Source organism: Nycticebus coucang, chromosome 5 (genome assembly GCF_027406575.1).
Source record: "Nycticebus coucang isolate mNycCou1 chromosome 5, mNycCou1.pri, whole genome shotgun sequence".
In the NCBI taxonomy this organism is placed as follows: Eukaryota; Metazoa; Chordata; class Mammalia; order Primates; family Lorisidae; genus Nycticebus; species Nycticebus coucang.
This window is the reverse complement of record NC_069784.1, coordinates 102,822,646-102,843,221: the sequence shown is the minus strand read 5'-3', so window position 1 is coordinate 102,843,221 and position 20,576 is coordinate 102,822,646. Positions and strand designations below refer to the sequence as shown.

The window sequence follows — 20,576 nt, the reverse complement described above, 5'->3', positions numbered from 1 at the left end:
CAGTTCCTGTGGGTCGCGACCCACAGGTTGAGAACTGCTGCCCTAGAAGGTTTGTAACAGAAAAGAAAGGGAAAGACCTTAGAGTTTAGGGTAAATTGTGAAGCTTAATTTTCTCAGGAAAGACACCTGTTAGGGGATCACTATGAATAATGGTCATAGACAAGGAGGTAGGAACAGGAACAGAGTATGTGATGCTCTGGGGCCAAATGCTCTGAATGAGAAAGAGCTGACCTGACTGGGTAGAAGGAAGTGGTCAAAGACACTTTTGATAGTTGCACAAGGGGTGTGACTGCCCTTGAGTTTTCTGGAATTTCCCTTGGCTTCTGACCTCCTCACCTTCTTCTATCTGATTAAGTTGGTAAAAACAGGTTAGGCATCCTAAGAAAAACATGAATCGTAACACCCTTTTCTGATGCAACAGATTCTCAATGCCTTCCTCAAAAAAGCAAATAAACAAAAAAGAAACAACAAAAAATAGTGACTGTTTTATTAGTCCTGTTTCTCTGTCTCTAAAACCTCCAAAGGAATAAAAGAAAGTGAAATAAAATTAAGAGCAGACATACTTCTTATATTAGTTCATGGTGTCTCTGGCAGCTTGTAGAAAGGGGATACATTTAAATAATTTTCAACAGAGTCTGAAGAAGTATTTGATTGCCTCCTCTCACCCAAATCCTTCAATATGGACTATGGACTTAGGAAATGAGAAATTAAGAAGCAAGGATGACTGCTTGGGGTTCTCATCTTTAGGGGCTAGGTGACAGGAGGCCAAAGGAAATTTATCAGAGGGTTTAAGTTGTCCCTCATGAAAATTAGGAAGCAGGTTGAAACATAGTAGAAAGAGGAGGTCATTATTCATAGAAGAGTTAGAAAGTTTAGAACAGAGAAGGAGCTTGTAGATGGAGCCAAGAGTTATTTTTTTCCAAAAATTGCACCAATATAAAGCAAAGCTCTAGTTGATGCGAGTGTGTTGTGTAGGCGTTAGCAGTGCTGCCCTCACTATGCGCTCATTGGACAGTAGCGCAACCCCAAGAAAAGGATGGTTCAGAGTTATTTCTAATGACTATACCAAGAGCAGTTTCCATGAACTGATGAGAACAGGAGAGTGGCTGCAGGGAATGAAGAGGGAGTCTCCAGGGCAGAAATGAAAACATGAGCACTGCACCCTGGTTAGCCCAGAAAATTAAAAACTCTAGAACCCAATAAATACGTGAGGCTATTTACATTTATACGAATTAAAATTCATGACGAATGGAGTCTCAGGAGAGAAAATCACACTGAATGCATAAATTCCTTTATTGAAAATATTGGGTTAGCACTGCATTACATATAGTCAGTATTCATAAATCCACATTTCTGATTGGACAATACTGTTTTAAATAGAGAAAACACAGCATCTGGATATGCTCTCACAAGTAAAGTAGCATGGACTAAACTAGGTCAGAGTGAACTATACGCAAAATGATCACTTTATTAATAGCGTATGGCTACAAATGGCGCAAATGGTAAATGTGATCATCTTGAGACATTCCTGGTATCTGACACCAAAAGATTACTTAATGAGCAAGGTGAAACTGCTAATATGCTGTTAATCAAAAGTTCTCAGGAGGAGAAGTTGGGTGAAAAGTACACCCAGGTTATAGATTTAAAATTTTATAGCATTCATTTAAACTTGTATGGAATGTGAATAGATTATAATAATTGTGGGTCTGACAGGAGGCCACCAGACAATGTTAGGCTTTTACCAATAGTCTACACAAGGAGAATAATCTAAAGGAAATATTCTAAGAATTATTTTAAAATGCAGATACTTAAGTACTTTAAAAAACTTTTTTCCTTTTAAAGATTATTGAGGAAGTAATTTATGATAGACCACATCTCAGCTTTGGCTATTATTTGAAGTTTTTTTCCGCTAGCAGTCTTTGGCTTTCGTAAAAATCTGGCAATCAATAATATTGTTTAAATTTTTTAACAAGGCCTTATTATTGTTTCTAATAGAACATGTTTTATGATGTGAAAATGGGTTATTTAAAAAATAGATTTTCTTTTTTATTCCAATTTTGGTATGAATGAATTTCTTTGCATTGTTTTTTTTTCTCAAACAAGTCTAAAAACCAAGACAATTGGTCTAATTTGACATTTTTCATCTGATTTTTTAAAAACATAGAAATTAAAACACTCAGTCCCTTTTGGAAACAGAGGCCTGCTGTAAAAGCTTGGGAAAGTTATGCAAAAAACACTATGAAAATAAAGTTTCTGTTATTAACACACATCATTTTATAAGAAGCAAAACATTTTCGTTTCAAAAGCAGGGTTTTTTCATAAGTCTAGTTTCATAAAGGTATCCATTTCTGTAAATATCAACTTAAGATTATAAGAAATTGTATATTCTTCTTTACACAAATATGTTTAGGGTAACTGAAAATGTACCTTTTAATGACTAAATGGAAAGATGGCCTATAATAGTCAAATCAATATTAGTGATGAGTTTTTAAAAATTCAGAATTATACACTCATATATATGTATATACACATATACATACACACACTCACACACACACACACACATATATATATATATATATATGCTGCTTAAGACTTATCACCCTAAACAATCAGGGCAAAAAAAAAAAAAAAAGACAATATAAAACTATATAAAGCAAATGGATTTGTTTCCAAAACACAGCACAAAATGTATACATTTCTGTATTTCAAGATTTGACACAATAAAAGAAAAAAAAACTGCCAACATATTTCAGACAATGTACTAGAAATAATAAATAAAAGTTTAAAAAAATCATATATTCCCTTTGAAGTGCTGTGCACTTTCAATTTTTCTAAACAAGGCTAACCTGTTTTCTAAACAATGGCAAACAATAACTATACATTTTGGTAATGAAAATTATGCCGATAAATACACAAGGCATGTATATATTTCCACAGTATCTTTTTTCACAGTTACCAAAAATAAAAATTGCATTCAACTCATACATCTATAAACACTCCGATTCCTCACTGTGTGGACTTGAAGGAAGTAGCAGTACATACAAAGTCTTTCAACAATGTAGACTTGGAACTTCTTTCTTTAGTGCCTGCCCTGCACGTGTACTTTCTGGAGTCTTTCTGCAAGGCGATGGCGCTCGAGATGATGGCAGAAAGGAAAGCATTAGGGTGGTACGAGGCAGCCTCAGCTGGGACTTCTTCCAGCCAGCGTTAGGAGGGCTGATCTAACCCAGTCTTTTTAATGTTGTATTTTAAGGCAGTCTGAATGTCACTCAAATGTCCATACCTCTAAGTCCTGAACTATGAAGTCTTCCTTTTTGGAAAGAATATCATTATTGAAAGTGCTGCAAGAATTGCTTCGTCCATGGTATAAATCAGCATCTAGCCATAAACCAAATCGTCCTCTGAAAAGGTTAAAAAAAAGAAAGGTTAAAAACATTTAAATACTTTCTGTTTTCTTTAGACCCCATCTTCTTTCTTTTATGCCATAAACAGGCAAAATTCCAAACCGCTTGTAAAGCAATGTATATGTATTCCCTTTTTTACATTTAAGTGACCTGTCTTCCTAAAATACAAGTGGTAGTAATCCCTCATTTAGATGTACAAACAAATGATTTTATCTTTGATTCTTTTCTTTTTTTTTTTTTTTTGACATAGTTTCACTTTGTCATTCTCAGTAGAGTGCCATAGCATCACAGCTCACAGCAACCTCAAACACTTGGGTTCAAAGTGATTCTCTTGCCTCAGCCTCCCAAGTAGCTGGAACTACAGGCACCCGCCACAACACCTGGCTATTTTCAGAGACAGGGTCTCACTCTTGCTCAGGCTGGTCTTGAATTCCTGAGCTCAGGCAATCCACCTGCCTTGGCCTCCCAGAGTGCTAGGATTATCGGCGTGAGCCACTGCTCTGGCCTTATCTTTGATTCTTAATGTTAAATCACTGTCCTAATTAATCTAAGCACAATAGCTCAAATCATCTGACACTAAGGTTTTAGTTACCTGGTTCAAAACAGACCCACTCAGGTCAGGTGGTAAAAAACAACAACAAAAACCTTACCCTCCACCACCAAGTTCTAGAGAACTTATGTCTCCATTGATAAAATATGAGTTTTCTCCACTCCACTTAAAGACCTTGGGGTAGAAACACAAAACAGAGAGCAGGTATTAATTTGAAGAATGAGCAAAGAGGGACATTCAGAAGGGCATGAACAAAGAGGGAAGTTTGGAGGTACAGAAGGGCAGCACCTCACTATTGAGGAAGCTCCTGACCATCAGACCTGGCCCACACCAGCATGAGATCCCCAAAGCTGTTATGAAATAGAAAAGACCTTTCAGGGACATGCTGGCTCTGACCTACAACTCCTGCTTTGAACTCAAACTGAGCAAGTCCAAAGGCCAGGGGCCCTTAGCAGTTTCTGTGTTACAGTTATGAAGGACTAACCCAGGCTGGAGTGAGTCTCGATGAGCTTACAGGACTGGGCTACCTCAATGCCTTACCCACTGTTGACACTGTAACATTGGGAAGCTGGGTATTTCGCTCATCTAAGTACCTTGAAATTAGGGCTAAATGTGTAGAGAAAAGTTTCTCCTGTGCCATAATAGTGATCACTGAACTTGAAAGGATGAGTTGCATATGCTCCAAAAATCTGTCAAAAGAAAACAGAAATGTTACTTATGTGCAAACCTAACCAAGAACTTTCTGAAATATTCTTGACACATTCTTGCTCTGAGACTTCATTATTTCTCTTTCAGCAAAGATTATTACCTAATTGGAGCTCTTAAATACAAAATACCACCAACAAAAGAAAAAACAAAATATCCCAAGTTTTAACTGGAACCCAAGTGGCCAGGCTTCCTGGTGCATGGAAAATCCATCAGACAAAGCTCAGAAAACTTGTTTGTCAAAGGCCAACAATTTTTTCCAATTTTAAAATACTTCCGAAGTCCACTATGGACACAAAATTCCCTTAGTGAACACAGAAGACAGATGGGAAACATTAAACAAGAAGATGCATCTTAGACACAGAAACGAGACAACAGTCACATCTTGGGTCTGTTTTTAAGTGGAATCATGTCTAGGCATTTCCCCCAAGAAAGTGGAGTCTTCTTCCTTTTGATCTCTAACAATGAGTTATTAATATGCTTATTAAAACTATGTCCTTAATATGGCTGATCCAATACATCTTAGTTTGAACTGACTTAAAAAAAAAAGCAAAAACTCAGGTGGCGCCTGTGGCTCAAAGAAGTAGGGCGCCGGCCCCATGGAGGTGGTGGGTTCAAACCCAGCCCCGGCCATAAACTGCAAAAAACAACAACAACAACAAAAACCCTCAAAAATACCATGGGCTTAAAAGGTGATTTAGATGTGTTTAAATCAATGATTCTACTACTTTTTCTTGTTGGGGGATAGAAAGAGCCAAGTTACACAAAGAGCAATGTTTTTAGAATGTCCATTACCTTGGCATTCCATCCTTCTGATCCTGATCTGTACTGGCAGAGTGAGGACATTTTGAAGATACCACTAGGAGATTCCACGATACCTTTTCCAAATGCTACTTGAAAAACATCATCTTAAAAATGTCTCATAATTTTCCATAAATTATTTTAATTGGATCACAATTTCTGTGCTCTTCCTCATTGATTACACTCAGTTTCTGACTACCTGCAATACTAAATATTAGGTAGAAGATTTTTTTAATTAACATTCTTCACACTTCCTGGTACCAAACCTTTCCCTAGAACTGCTAAGAACAAAGAAAACAGAACAGTAACATCTTTTTCCTTTTTTCTGTCAATCTTTCAGTAAAAGAACGAAGGTACAACTGAAATAGGCATTTTAAAAAGCACGGTGTTAAAATGTGACCAACGGAGCAATGGTTGCAGGTGGAAGAAAGTGGGTCCCTCGCTGATTTACAAATAGTTTGAAAAGTCATCCTTACTCTCAACTGCCACAGAACTTTCAATAATCAGTTTCTAACATTTTCTCAATGATGATGAAATCCATTTAAGGACTTGGGATAGAATGATATTCAGGAAATACGATTAACGTTGTTAGGTTTACAGTATTCTAATTATGTTAAGAAAATGTCTGTTTTCTTTTTTCCCTTTTTCTATTAATTTAGAAAGATATTTTACAAAACAATATATTTAATAATGGTATTACTATTCAGCCTATAGTATGTAAAACGCAGTATATTAACAATAACAGAACAAAAGAATCTTACAGGAATAGAAAAGAACCATTAGAAATGATGAAAAGAAGGTTAATGCTACAGAACACACAGGTGTAAATCTGTTCTCCTTTCCTCTCTTAACTTGTTTAGTAGACATACAAAATTATGGAAAGTCGTAATCATAACAATCTATTATTGGGTTTATAATACATGTGGATGCAGTATGTGTAAAAACAGCACTGATACTACAAACTGTGGGAAGATGCAATAGTGGAACAGGGGAATACAGGAGTAATATATTTTTTTTTTTTTTTTGTAGAGACAGAGTCTCACTTTATGGCCCTCGGTAGAGTGCCGTGGCATCACACGGCTCACAGCAACCTCCAACTCCTGGGCTTAAGCGATTCTCTTGCCTCAGCCTCCCGAGTAGCTGGGACTACAGGCGCCCGCCACAACGCCCGGCTATTTTTTTGGTTGCAGTTCAGCCGGGGCCAGGTTTGAACCCGCCACCCTCAGTATATGGGGCCGGTGCCTTACCGACTGAGCCACAGGCGCTGCCCCAGGAGTAATATTTTTATGCCCCACTGGAATGAAGTTGGTAATCGGGCTTTTCTAACTGCTTGATTTGCTGTAATACTTTCAAACAGTGCCCGGTGGTATAAATTACTCCACAGTCTGATTTGATTACATTTAGGTCCCTTTGCAGGGGTAGTTTCTTTGGCCAGACTGAAGTTTACCAAGACTCCAGGAGGCTCTCCTTAGGTGCCTGTTTTCCTAGGTCTCTCTGGTGTACCAGATGGTCTACACCAGTGGTTCTCAGCCTTCCTAATGCCGCAACCCTTTAATACAGTTCCTCATGTTGTGGTGACCCTCAACCATAAAATTATTTTCATTGTTACTTCATAACTGTAATTTTGCTACTGTTATGAATCGTAATGTAAATATCTGATATGCAGGAGACCCCCAAAGGGGTCGTGACCCACAGGTTGAGAACCGCTGGACACATTTTAGCTTGTTGCTGTCATGGCTACCAGTCTTCTCCTAAACATTTCATCACAAAAGTTCTCATTGTTTTCTAGAGAGCTCTTTGGCTTGAAATTTCCCACAGGCGTCTAAATAAAGTCAGTTCCCTAGGGAAGAACTTCAGTGTCCTGTGACTGCCTCTTCCCCTTGGCAGAGCCTCTGATCTTGGCATGGCTCACCTGGTGTGAACTTCAGCTCTGTAAGTGGCAAATGAGTGGAAGAAGGCGGCCTAACCCCAGGCCACGCTAGCCTGGAATTTAGCCTCTGAAACACAGAGGTTTTTTTTCTTTCTTTTTTGTGAGACGAAGTCTCTGTCACTCTGGGTAGAGTGCCTGGAGTCATACCTCACAGCAACCTCAAACTCTTGGGCTCAAGTGATCCTCTTGCCTCAGCCTCCCAAGTAGCTGGGACTACAAGTAACTATCACAATGCCTGGCTAGTTTTTCTATTTTTAATAGAGACAAGGTCTCGCTCTTGCTCAGGCTGGTCTCAAACTCCTGAGCTCAAGCAATCCATCCGCCTCAGCCTCCCAGAGTGCTAGGGTAACAGGCATGGGCCACGGCGACCGGCCTGAAACACCGATCTTGGGTGGGGGATAAGAAACGCTGGGGACATGCACCTAGAAGGGGTATACAATTGCCCTTGACTGGCAGCTGTGGGGGGAAAAGAAGCCCCACATTCTTGGTCACACATACTCAGAGTGAACCCAACATCAGTCTGAGCTGGGGGTTGGAGAAGAGAAGGTTGTGCCTCAAGTATAGCAGAATTTCACTGTTACTACTGAGATTTATTAGATTTTCTCATAGAAATCTTTCTTCACTTGCTATACGCCCTTAAGAAAATCTCCAGAGGGGTGGCACCTGTGGCTCAAAGGGGTAGGGCACTGGCCCCATATGCCAGAGGTGGCGGGTTCAAAGCCAGCTCTGGCCAAAAACTGAAAAAAAAAAAAAAAAAAAGAAAGAAAATCTCCAGAGACTTTAAATGATGGTTGTTTTTATAATTTCTACCAGTTAGGGTTCTTTCACTGGGGATCAGACCTGAATCTGCAGAGCTCCTCACTGCTGCCAATCTACATGTGTAATATTTTTATTAGAATTTTATACAATACATATCCAGACACATTTACAGGGGTTGTTCTATCATGTTCTCAAACAAGGCAAAGCCACATTCTCCCCTTGGGGGTAGACAGGGTGTGGAAAGTAGAGTTAGAGTCCAGGTGTCCTCAAACAACATGAGCGCCTCCAGGTACATGATTCAGTAAGAGTCTACCACCTGCCAAATCGCACAACCTTCAGTTGCAGGCCTCCTTTTCATATCTGCTGACAGGAAGCTTGGTGAAACCACTTCATCAACACCTGCTCTGGGTGGACCATGGCATTTCCTAACAAGTTTGACATCTTTGATAGATAAATAGAAGAACTAATCTATACTTAGGTGAGGGTTTGTATGTGTGATACTATAAGACAATCTACCCAAACCACATCCAAAATGTTACACCCAAATTCTGGAATATTTCACTAATCAGTAATTCCATTTCAAGCCATGTGTTATTAATATTTTAATGTTTTATATTGATTCTTCCCACTATGCAGCTTGGTTCATTATTAAATGAAATATCACTAACATAACAATAACAATGATACACAACTAGACTCCTCCTTGCAACTCTTAAGGTACAATAATATTGCAATAAAGTCACACTATCACCATTGAGAAAAAGTATCTTCAATACCCCCATCTCTCCACTAATTTATCCTAAGAAAAATTATGACAATTAAATTCTAATTTTTTTTCTTTTTTGGGGGGTAAACAAAATCTTGTTCTGTCCCTGGCCTAGAGTGCTTTGGTGCCATCAGAGCTCACTACAACCTCAAACTCCTTGGTTCAAGTGATCTTTCCAACTCAGCCTTCTGAGTTGCTGAATTACAGGCGTGTGCTACCATGCTCAGCATTTTTTTCTATTTTCTGTAGAGACAGGGTTTTGTTCTTGCTAATGCTGGTCTCAAACTCCTAACCTCAATTAATCTTTCCACCTTGGCCTCCCAGAGTGTTAGGGTTACAGGCCTATGAGTCACCGCCCCTAGCCTATGACAGCTAAGTTCTATTTCCCCTAAAACGATCTTGCTTTTATGGATCATTAAGAGATAGGCATGTTGTCAATATAAAAATTCTACACTTCACAGCAAGCTCCCAATGCTTAACAGAACCCAGAAAATAACAAGCACTCTTTAGACATTTGCTAAATGGATAAATGAATGTATGGTTGTTGAGTGAAACCTGCCTCATTGTTAGAAACTAGGAAAGGATGGTACTCGCATTTTAAAATCTTAGAGCAGAGGTTCTCAACCTGTGGGTTGCGACCCACAGGAACTGTATTAAAGGGCTGCAGCATTAGGAAGGTTGCACTGTCTTAGAGGAATTCCTTCTTAATATAATACAGATCAAGGGCTAGATACTGTGGCTCACACCTGTAATCCTAGCACTTTGGGAGGCCAAAGCAAGTGGATCACTTGAGGCCAAGAGTTCAAGACCAGCCTGGGCAATTGCAAGATCCCCTCTCCACAAAAAAAAAAAAAAATTAGGTGTCTGTAGTGGCATGTGCTTAACTCCCAGCTACTTGGGAGGCTGAGGCAAGAGGACCACTTGAGCCCAACAGTTTGAAGTTACAGTGAGTTATGGTGATGCCATTGCACTGTAGTTCAAGCAACAAAGCATAACCTTATCTTTAAAAAAAAAAAAAATATATATATATATGTGTGTGTGTGCATATAGTTTGTTATAGTTCCTTGGGTGGTGAACTTAGAGAGGTTTCATATATATACATATATGGGTTTTTATATATGAGCTTTTATTTATTTAGATTAATTTATATATATGTGTATGTGTGTTTGTATATATATATAAAAAACCAATGTCCAGAGGTTTTAAAACCTCTGCAAATTGACCAAGTAACAAACTAGTTAACATGTGGAACTAGCCCTATTGTACTGGTAACATACATTTGGTATATATCCAGTCTGTGAAAATTAGGTCACCTGGCTCAGTGCCCATAGCTCAAGCGGCTAAGGCGCAGCCACATACACAGAGCTGGCAGGTTGGAATCCAGGCTGGGGTCTACCAAACAACAATGACAACTACAATGAAAAAATAGCCAGGTGTTGTAGTGTGCGCCTGTAGTTCCAGCTACTTGGGAGGCTGAGGCAAGAGAATCGCTTAAGCCCAGGAGCTGGAGGTTGCTGTGAGCTGTGATGCTACAGAACTCTATCCAGGGCGACAGCTTTGAGGCTCTGTCTCAAAAAAAAAAAAAAAAAAAAAAAAAAAAAAGAAAATTAGGTCCACCTTAAGGCAGTAGTTAACATGGGAAGCAGTTAACATGTATTTAAGCACAGATTAAACTGAAATACATGAAGAGCAGACTTCAGTGATGCTTTCGTTGTGTTATGCAAAAGCCTAACTGGGTAGTGCCTAAGAGAAACCTAGACAGACTCCACTCACAGTCTAAGCTGAACTGAGGGAAGAAGTGACAGTGTAGGGTAGACAGGCATAATATCTAGATTTCACTACTGCCTCCACGAAAGACCAACCATAACCCAGACGAAGGTGCAGTCAGGAAGGGTGCTGTGCATCTCCCACTGGGTCCCCCAGGCACAGCACACCAAGCCCTTCACAGGCCTTCCATCATAGCCTGCATGCAGGCAAGGTCTGTGGGCACTACTCCAGCCACCCAGCAAAGCTCTGCTATAGTACCAGAACTTACTTCCCCAACTATCTCCAAATCCAGATTTGACTTTCCCTCCAATTTTTCCAGCTGCAGAATATCATTATACTTTCCTGGTCCATGAAGAGCACAGGGAAAAAAAATTCTTAGAACATGACTGTATTTGTAAGTATGCTCCATTCTCTTTTTAGAGATGATTCTGAAATATGTTAGTGTGAAATGATGTAACAACTGGGATTTACTTCAAAATTCTTTGGCAAAAAAAAAAAAAAAAAATGAAGACTAAACAATAACAAAAAAAGACAGATGAAGATGTGGCAAAATCCTACCAACTATGAAATGTAGGTGATAGGAGTTCAATGTACCAGTCTCTTTACTATTGAGTAGGTTTGAAAAATCATCATTAAAAAACGTTCTCTATGAGAGGAATAGGCCTCACCTGATTATCCATATCTTTGATGACCAATAGGACAGGACTGTCTAGTGATGCCGATTTTCGATAGAGTGTTTTCAAGCTGGTCCCGTGCTCTAATGTGCTGTAGGCCAGTCTCCATGGATACCCTTGCACTCTTGCTGGAAGGCGGCGGGCCAGCTATGAATCCAAAGGAGGAGATGTAAATACATGGTCCGGGAATAAAGCACTCATAAACGTGAAGTATAAAACAAGTGCCTGTGACTCAAACTTAAAATCATACACATATTATTTCCCTTTACTCTGGCAAACATTTACCACTCTGTGCCGAGAGAGAGAAAGAAAAAGCATGGCTTGGCAGGGATGCTGCCCAGAGGATGTTTCCCCACTTGGGGACCTGACTGTGAGGTCCCTATGCCATTACATTTGGAGGGATTATAATGTATACATTACACATTATACAGATCAAGCCGAACAGAGTGTTATTAACTAGACATATGCTCTTCCTTCCCATTTCAACCTGACTTTTACCAATTAGTTCAGTTTTCTTCAACTGTTCTTTCTAAACCCTCATAGGCTCAGAGCTGCTATTGACAAATGCAGCTTCCCAAAGAAGTGAGAGCCTGAAAACGCAAGTGTTTTATGCTGGAAGTTGGATATAGTCTGTCCTCATCCCACCTGTGTCTTTCACCTACATCAATATTTAAGCTTAAATATGGCTGCCTGAAGTACCAGTAATGTACATTACCAAAGGAGGCTATGATGTGCTAATTCTTCAGAGTGCTTAAACTCAGTTCTAGTATCATCATGAAGCCCGTCTCTATACCTGCTTGGTAAAGTCTCTTGGCTTTCTTGGGTTCACTGGTTCACCTATAAACTGAGGGAGGTGACCTTTATTTTTCTTTTCTGAAACAGTCTCACTCTGTGCTCTGAGTAGAGTGCTATAACATCACAGCTCACAGCAACCTCAAACTCTTGGGCTCAAGCGATCCTCTTGTCACAACCTCCCAAGTAGTTGGGACAATAGGTGCCCGCCACAACCCCAGCTAGTTTTTGTATTTTTAGTAGAGACAGGGTCTTCTTGCTTTGTTCAGGCTGGTCTCTAACTCCTGAGTTCAGGTGATCCATCCACCCACCCGCCTGGCCAGAAGTTGAACTTCTTTAAGATCTCTGAAATTGAGGTTTCTAAACTAACTGATGAAAGAAAAATATAAGAGAGTCCTTAATAAGGTCCAAATAAAAAAAAGCACATGGTAATAGCATTTCATAAAATTCAAGTAACAGATTTTCAGAAACTATAAAGGCAATTATAGAAAAAGAAAAATTCTTTTGGAGAGACAGATATTTTACATAAAGTGAGTAAGGTATATTTGCTTTATTACTTTTATTGAGCCCTAGACATGAAAGCTATTAGAACTCCACAGTAATCACCAGAATAAATTTGGATCCTTTTTTAAGTCCATTAGGACTATGGTAGGACATTTAAATAAACTTTGTTGTTTCAGATAAGAAATGGCCTTCCCTTCAGGTGCGAGAGAAGGCTGCTAGCATCTGACCAAGCCCTCACACTCCCAAGGAGGCAGTGGGGAATGTGACTGTCACTGTTCAGAAGCAGAGTTGGGAGCCCACGGTCTCGGGGAAGCACTGACCTTCTGCCTTCCTTACGTGACTCCCTCCTCATCCCCACTGAGAAAAGCAAAGGCAGGCGGGGTGGGCAACACACTCCCCACTTCCTGGCCAGGAAGCACCCCTCGCAGCCCTAAGGGCGCCCACCTGCTCTATGTGCATGTTCTCCAGGAGCGCACTGTGGGGCTGCAGAATTGGCAGCGCCTCCTCCTCCTCCTCGTCACAGTAGCTGCACGTGCTCTTCCTGCGCTTTGCCTCCTCGACGGTGATGATCTGCAAGGAGGAGACACGAAAGCCCAAAATATAACAGACTTGCTCTTCCTCCACCTGACGAGAAAACGATCTCAGGTACATGACTGCCTGAAAAGGTGGAGCTCTGGCAGAAGGAGATAAATTGAACAAGATTTGGGAGGGAAATGGCTTAAGTTTTCAATTTCAGGACAAATGCAGACTTTAAGGCAGTTAACATACACATTAAAATCACAAGTTTCCCAGTTTGACTGCTGGCTGATGGCTCACTCACTGAGAGCAGTGTATAACTCCAGGAGCAGCTCACGCCTCTGAAATGCCTTAATTTAGTCTCCTTCAGCCTACATCCAAATTTGAATTCTTAAGCGCCTAATCAGAGACCCATCAGTCTGTCGTCAATAAACAGAGAGCTTGGATGAAAGGATAGCTTTTAATCAAGGTTCCTGATGTTTTCTCTTTAGGTTTTACACACAGCAAATAATTCTAATAGAAACAATGGATGCTAACAGCAAACAGGAGCAACAATACAATGGCATACAAAGTGTTAAAGTCTCAATTATTAGGATTGATGATTCTTTATACACAGTTCCGAAATGATCAAAGTATTCTTCTCTCCTAAAACGAAGAGCATTATACTGTCCACATATACAACATTTATTACTTAGTTACAGCCATGCTTATGAAATACCCATGTCCATTTTACCTTAAAATCCATTTTTTGTGCCAGAATTAATTCTGATTCAGAATAAATCACTATTATTTTTGAAATTGAAGGATATATATTAGATTGCTTGGCCTTTTAACTAAGATCAAGCAAAGGATTACATTAGACAACTAGTTCATCAAAATTCCCATGGTACCAGCATTAATGACTTTTACAGTAAAGAAAAAACATTTAAGACACATTAGTCAAAGTTATCAGATAGTTTACTACTCAATTTCCAAAGTGCACAGTGACGAAGTACCTGCTGCTGTCTCAGTCAGATTTACAGGTAAGAAAATTAAGTGTATAAACATTACCATCTTCTGGAGGAGTGTTTATGAATCAAAGAATGACAACTACCAAAGAAGCAAGAATCCAGCATTAAGAATATTAAATAAAGTACCATGTTTTTGGCAAACTCTACATTTATCACAAGCATAAAGTGAAACTGTGGAGCAGAAAAAAAATCAAATATATGGATTTCTGACTGCAAAGGGAAGGGGCAACCATACCATGTCCCCCTTCACAATGAATAAAATACCTGTGCTGGTTGAAATGTCAGCACAACCCTAGCTAAACAGAATGAATTTGAAAACATACTGAGCGGCAGGTCACTCAGAATTCACCAGGACCTTCTTAGCCGTTGGGGACACGCTCAAACATACCTCCACAAAAGGCTCTTGGTCAGGTCTGGCACAATAGAAAATCCGGATGTCCAAGGGCAATCTCCGGCCTCTCATTGTTAGCAGGGAGAAGTGTGGCTTGCTCTCTAATGAGGACGATGTCTCTCTCTGCCTCCCAACCACAGTTACTTGTAGCCACGCTGAGCTACAACTGTTTTTCAGTATCTAGTTTCCTGCACGACTGAGTTTCTGTTTCCCTTAGGAGAGGGTTCAACATTTCTACAGGAACACACCCAAATTAGGATTTAGAGCGAACTCACTTCCTGCCTGGCTGAGTTGTGAGACTGTAAAATGACACTTTCACCTTTGAAACAGTGATTTCCTAACACTACCTACCTACAAAGAACCCCCCACTTTGTTTTTCCTTTTCCTTCTTATGATTTTCTCATTTGTCCTCCAGCTAACCCAGCTTTTCTAGCTCTGCCTTTTCAGAATTTCTTTTCCCCAGCATTTTATTTAAAGACTAACACTCCAGTTTAAATGTTACGTTTCCTGGAATCAGTTTGAATCTCAAAGGAAGGATGAAAAGGAGGCTTTGAGGGAGGTAGTTTCCTAACAGTGAAAACAATGGTATTTCTGGCATTTCACTTCAATACCAAGTCCTGTTTGTTGAGTGTAGGGGACTTCAAAGAATGAGAGACTGGTTTATGTGAGGCTGTAAATGTTTCATTTTATAGATACTTTTACAAATAGCTGGCTGGATAATATTTATCCTTTTACATTTTAGAATTAGTCTTAATGGGTAAGAAGCATAATGAGTCCTCCTCTACTTCCTGGATCAGATAGCAAGGGACTGGAAAGACATGTAGATCCCCACTAGGTCAGTTTCCAATGATCATTCTGGGACTCTTCCAGGTCTGTAGTGGCCTTTCTTTCAGTCATGGGGACTGATAAAGGAACTGCATCAGAGGGCTCCTGGATAGCCCATCCTGGGGGGTCAGCTGTAAAGAGGACTCTGGCAGATAAGTAGGAAACAGTCCCAGGTCAGCCAGAATCTGCTCTCAATGAAAGAGCCTGGGCACAAGCTGAGGCAGAGTATCTGGGGGGCAGTGCTCTCACCAGGCCTGGCTAATGTTGAGTACTTTCCATATGACGGTGGGTGTGAGAGCGTGTAGTGAGAATAAGATGGAGTCGGTCAGGGTAGGGCCAACATGCCACAGCTCATCTGCTCCATGTCTCCCATTCTTATTGTTCTTACTGTTCTGCAAATTTAGCTCCCTTCCTAAAGATGTATATCTTGAGTACTTTTTGAGACCTGATTTAGGAAACTAACTTTTGAACTGGAAATGTTGTAATAGTCACTGAGTTATGCTGATTTTTATTTGAAATAAGGGTTAACAAGGTCTTTGCTTTGAACTTTTATGTTTAAAACTGTGGTTTTGGAAATGGAAGAACAGAACAGTTGTGGAGAGACTACTCTCACTATTCTCCAGAGTCTCTGGCCTTCTGACAAAGTTTGCTAGACACATCCCCATCTCTGCATATTGGCTGCCAGTGACAGGCAGCTGGACTCTCTTCATCCAGCAGCATTTCTCTTTATCTGGTAACAGGTGCCAGATGCTTTGCTGGACACAGGGACATACAGCCTTCCTCAGTCTACACAGAGTGAGGAGACCAGTAGAGAGACAACTATAAATAAACAGATGCCATTCCGTGGGACGCAGACGCTAAAGCAATAGTAGGTGCTCAGAAGAGCCTGGGGGCAGCTGGAGGATTGATTCTGAGGGGCTCACACAGAGGGTGAGGTGTGGAGAGTTGTTCTATGTGGAAGGACAGAAGGAATACAGAGATGGGTTCTAGGGTTACTACTGCTAGGGTATGAAAGCAAGGGAAGTTGAAATGAGGGAGGTGGAAGAGGCTGGGGAGGAGGAAAGAGCAGAGAAAATGAAGAACCTTGATGCCACAAAAGGACTTAGAACTTATCCTATAGGTCAGTGTTTCTAAAATGTGGCTGTTCTTCAAAATCATCTAGGAGCTTTGAAAAATACAGATTCCATCTTTCCTACTCCAGATCTACTGCATTAATGTCTCTAGTGGTAAGGGTCTAGGATTTTTTTTTTTAATCCCAGGTGATTATTCTAATCTAATGACTAGCCAGGTGGGTAACAATTGATATAGACAGTGAAAGGCCACAGAAGATTTTAAGCAAGGAATGTATGGGCATGCTAGGGTATTTTTTTTTTTTAAGATATGCAGTCTCCCTCTGTTGCCCAGGCTAAGAGTGCATGATCATAGCTCACTGCAGCCTCAAATACCTGGGCTCAAGCAATCCTCCTGCCTTAGCCTCCCAAGTAGCTAGGACTACAGGTATGTGCCACCATGCCTGGGTAGTTTTTCTTATTTTTTGGTAGAGACAAGGTCTTGCTGTTGCCCAAACCGGTTTTGAACTCTGGCCTCAAGTGATTGTCCTGTCTTGGCCTCCTAAAGTGCTGGGATTCCAGGCGTGAGTCACTGTGTCTGCTCTGCTTATGTGTTTTAATGATATTAAAGAAACAGCACAGTCCACATATAAGCCCTTTCAACATGATGAAGGAAATATTATAAATCATTAAATATGCCATAAAAACTATTAAAAGTATCACCTACAATAACATCAAAAAAATCAACTATAAAGAGTTTAAGTTGATACTGCAAGGCCACTTATACATGAAAGTACTTGAATAAAATAACAAAACAATGAGCAAAATTAAAACACAGATAGCAAACTAGGAAAAATCTATTAAAAATATGAAAGATAATTAATATCGTTAATCATAATGAGGTGAAAGAATATAAAAACTAAAGACTCCTTTAGGAAAATGGGCAAATGAGTGAACATCACAAAGAACAAACACAAATGGCTAATACATATTTACATTTATCCTCAATGGGAATCAAGAAAATAAACATTGGATTATGTCATTTCTTAGCTTTGAAATTAGCAAGTATTTTTCAGAAAAAAAAGGATAGCAATAACATTTTCTCTTGGCAGAAGCACATTTAGAAGAGTTTTCCTCATATTGCTGGCATGTTAACCTGGCATTATATAAAAAATAAGGAATCTTAAAACATTAGTATCACGTAATTTTACTTCTAGGAAACTAAGGCAATAGTTAGGGATACAGATCATCTCATCCTTGGGAAAAGCTTGAACCAATAAAATGATTCCCAGAAGTGGAAAATTGCTAAATAAATTATAACAGCAATTAAAAATACTAAGTAACAATTCGTAATGAGGCTCTTAAAAATCCTTATTAAAAAACTTAACAATTTTCACAGTATGTCAAGTGAGAAGAGTCAGATACAAAACTATAGTTAGAGCACAACTCCATTCTGCAAAAATGAAAAGCAAGACTCCATACCACCACCTAGAAAACACACTGAAACAAAATAGAACAAAAAAGTTGATTCAAGTGTACAAAAGTTTTAAGTGTTGTTACATATTATTTCTAAATTTTCTGCATTATATCTTTCTATAACTTCCAAATTTCCTACAATATGTAGGTATTACTTTAATAAAATGAGAAAATGAAGCTTATTTAAGGATCTTGTCTGTAGGAACAGGAACTGGTGGTTGGATTGGGACTACAGGTACCCTTGGGATCCAGGAAAGCTGGGAGGCTGACTATGGCAGGGGTGGTAGAGGGGAACAAAGGCACCGGTCCCTCTTAAGATCAGAATTAACAAGATTCTGACTTATAAAGACATGACAAAGGAGAAGAATCTGGGATGATATCTAGGTTTCCAGCTTGAGCACCATTAAGATGGAAATACATAGATGGAGAAGCAAGTTTGGAAGAAAGATGAAGAACTCTTTTGGCCATGCTTAGGATTAGACACCTGTTAGACTGTAGGGAAGTAGGAGACTGCTCTTGCCCACCCACAAAGGAGGAGCAATGCTGTGATGGGGCATGGCTTTCAGATAAACCTAGTGAGCAGAGCTTCCTTCTGCATAGGAGGGAGCATGGCCAACATTCTCCTCATTGTACTTTTAGACTCTGTCTTCCAGGTTGACAGAAAGTAGGGATAAAGTGGCCTGGACAGTCTGGTCACCTCTCTCCAGCTATTTTTTCTTTCCACGTGTCACGAGCACTGGCCAGAGCACTAGAGTTTTGACAGGCTACCTACTGCTTCCTCCTTCACCATCTCTTCTCCTCTTCCTCTGAAGGTCCAGATCCCAGAGACTACCTTCCAGAAGGACTTGGCGTCTCATTCTTTTCAGCATCTGGGCCAGAGAAGGCCTGGAGCAACTTGCCCAACCCCACTCTCCCAACTCTAGATCCTGAAGTAGACCTTTCTCACTCTGCATGCCTCTTTAGCTTCTTTCTTCTGGGGTTGGTATATGTGGCCCATTCCCTTTCCCAGATACACATACTCCCTCTTCTGATTTCAGATCTGGGAAGCTTCTCTGATCTTCCCAGCTTGGTTCAGGTGACTGACTACATAATGCTACTGCACTGGACACTTTAGTTATGATGGCAATTATTGCATTATATTATAATGATTTATCTTTACTCTTTGATGTGAAACTCTGCTTATCTCATTCATTGTGCTTCTAGCAAGGAAAGGGCTTAGTAAGTGCTCAGAAAAAAATTATCAAGTGACTTTTGGGTCAAGAAAAGAAGCTTGAATTTTTTCCATTAAATTAAAAAGACCTGCAACATTTTTTTATCCAGAGAAGTGACCAAACTATAAACATCATGAGATCAGAGACTATCCTTACTGTGTTTACGACTGTATCCAAAACACCCAACATAGCATCTGGCACTCAGCGGACACTCAAATGAATGAAGCTTTCCTAGAAAGATGACTTGAGCTAAGATGGAAAGGATGGGCTGGAACGAGAAAGGTCAATGTGGTGAAATCAGTTTGTGAGATGTGGCAAATAACAGCCAGTAAAGTAGTATCAATGGAGAAGGGTTACAGAAGCCAGATGGAGAAGGGTTACAGAAGCCAGATGTAAGAGACATTCCTGCAAAAGGATTGGAGGCTATTCAGATGGGAAGATAAGGGACAGAGAGTAGTTGATGATGCAAACCTTTTTAGTTTCGGTGATGGGGATTCATTGAGGGTTACACTGATTGCATTTGTTAGGTAATGTCTCTTTCATAAGGTGATAAGGGATTGATGCAACCATTAACAAAATGACGATGATATGAAGCAAAAACAGAACCCCGAGGACAAGTGTGTTGGGTTAGGGAGGATCCCTGACCACAGGTGAACGTGTTGAATTAACACGTAGGCTAAGCCTGCAGAAGGGGAGAGAGGCTGAGAAAGCAGAAAGAGAGCCAAGAATGGTCTGCACTCAGGTGCTCACCAAGGGCTCTAGGAGTAAGGGAGGAGAACAAGAACAGAAATATGGGGGAGGAAAACATTTAAGAGGGTAGGTGAGGGAAAGGAGTAGAAAGAAATGTCAGGGGAAGTTAGGCGAAGGTGGAGCATGGTGGTATGCAAGCCAAGTGGTAAGAGTGTTAGAGATTGGGTGAGGTCAGCTGTGCTAAAGACAGAGGAAATCCACAGAGAATGAAGATGGTGCCTTAGATGGCGATTTCAATGGTGACTGGAGAACAAGCTGAGCTTCAAGATGACGACGATGAAAGGGCAGTTGAGAAATTGGAGACAGAGTATGAGCCAATTTCTTAAAAGAGTTTGATGGTGAGAGAAAAGAGGGGATAGGGAAGAACCTGGAAAGAGATTAAGGATGAAGAAAAGTTTCTTCCTGTTTTGTTTTTAAACAAACATCTTTATCATAACCTGGTAAAAGAGAGGGAGCTAGGAAGGAAGGAGAGAACACTGACACACAAAAGGACAGCTATAACTGACCAAACAAGAAAAACAAGAACCAGCCTTAGTGAGGGGAGAGATAAACTCTTCTGAGCCAAAAATGAGGGGTGCAATAGCAGATGAATAAAGAGATGCAGAAGATGAGGATCATCTTGTCCCATGGTGACTTCTTTGTAAAATGAAGGAAAAGCCAACCTCTGGGATTCACGAAGATGAAGTGGGCTAG

At 40.1% G+C, this 20,576-nt stretch overlaps 1 protein-coding gene and 1 non-coding gene across 5 annotated transcripts in view; both read right to left on the bottom strand.

Moving 5' to 3' along the window:
* Nucleotides 1-915: 915 nt before the first annotated feature.
* LOC128587067 (U4atac minor spliceosomal RNA) lies at nt 916-1,041 on the bottom strand. Its single transcript, XR_008380491.1, has one exon. It is a non-coding gene; the product is annotated as a U4atac minor spliceosomal RNA (small nuclear RNA).
* A 231-nt stretch (nt 1,042-1,272) lies between these two features.
* Nucleotides 1,273-20,576, bottom strand: part of NCOA7 (nuclear receptor coactivator 7) — a 151,746-nt gene continuing 132,442 nt past the window's right edge. For 3 of the 4 annotated variants that reach the window (XM_053591526.1, XM_053591525.1, XM_053591527.1), the window contains exons 12-16: nt 13,100-13,225; nt 11,354-11,506; nt 4,551-4,646; nt 4,058-4,131; nt 1,273-3,404 (exon numbers count right to left, since the gene is read on the bottom strand). In XM_053591526.1, the coding sequence (XP_053447501.1) occupies nt 3,269-3,404; nt 4,058-4,131; nt 4,551-4,646; nt 11,354-11,506; nt 13,100-13,225 (585 nt within the window). In that variant the 3' untranslated portion in view covers nt 1,273-3,268. Of the gene's footprint in view, nt 3,405-4,057; nt 4,132-4,550; nt 4,647-11,353; nt 11,507-13,099; nt 13,226-14,569; nt 14,779-20,576 lie in introns of those variants that run through there. The other variant, XM_053591528.1, reaches the window with a different exon arrangement.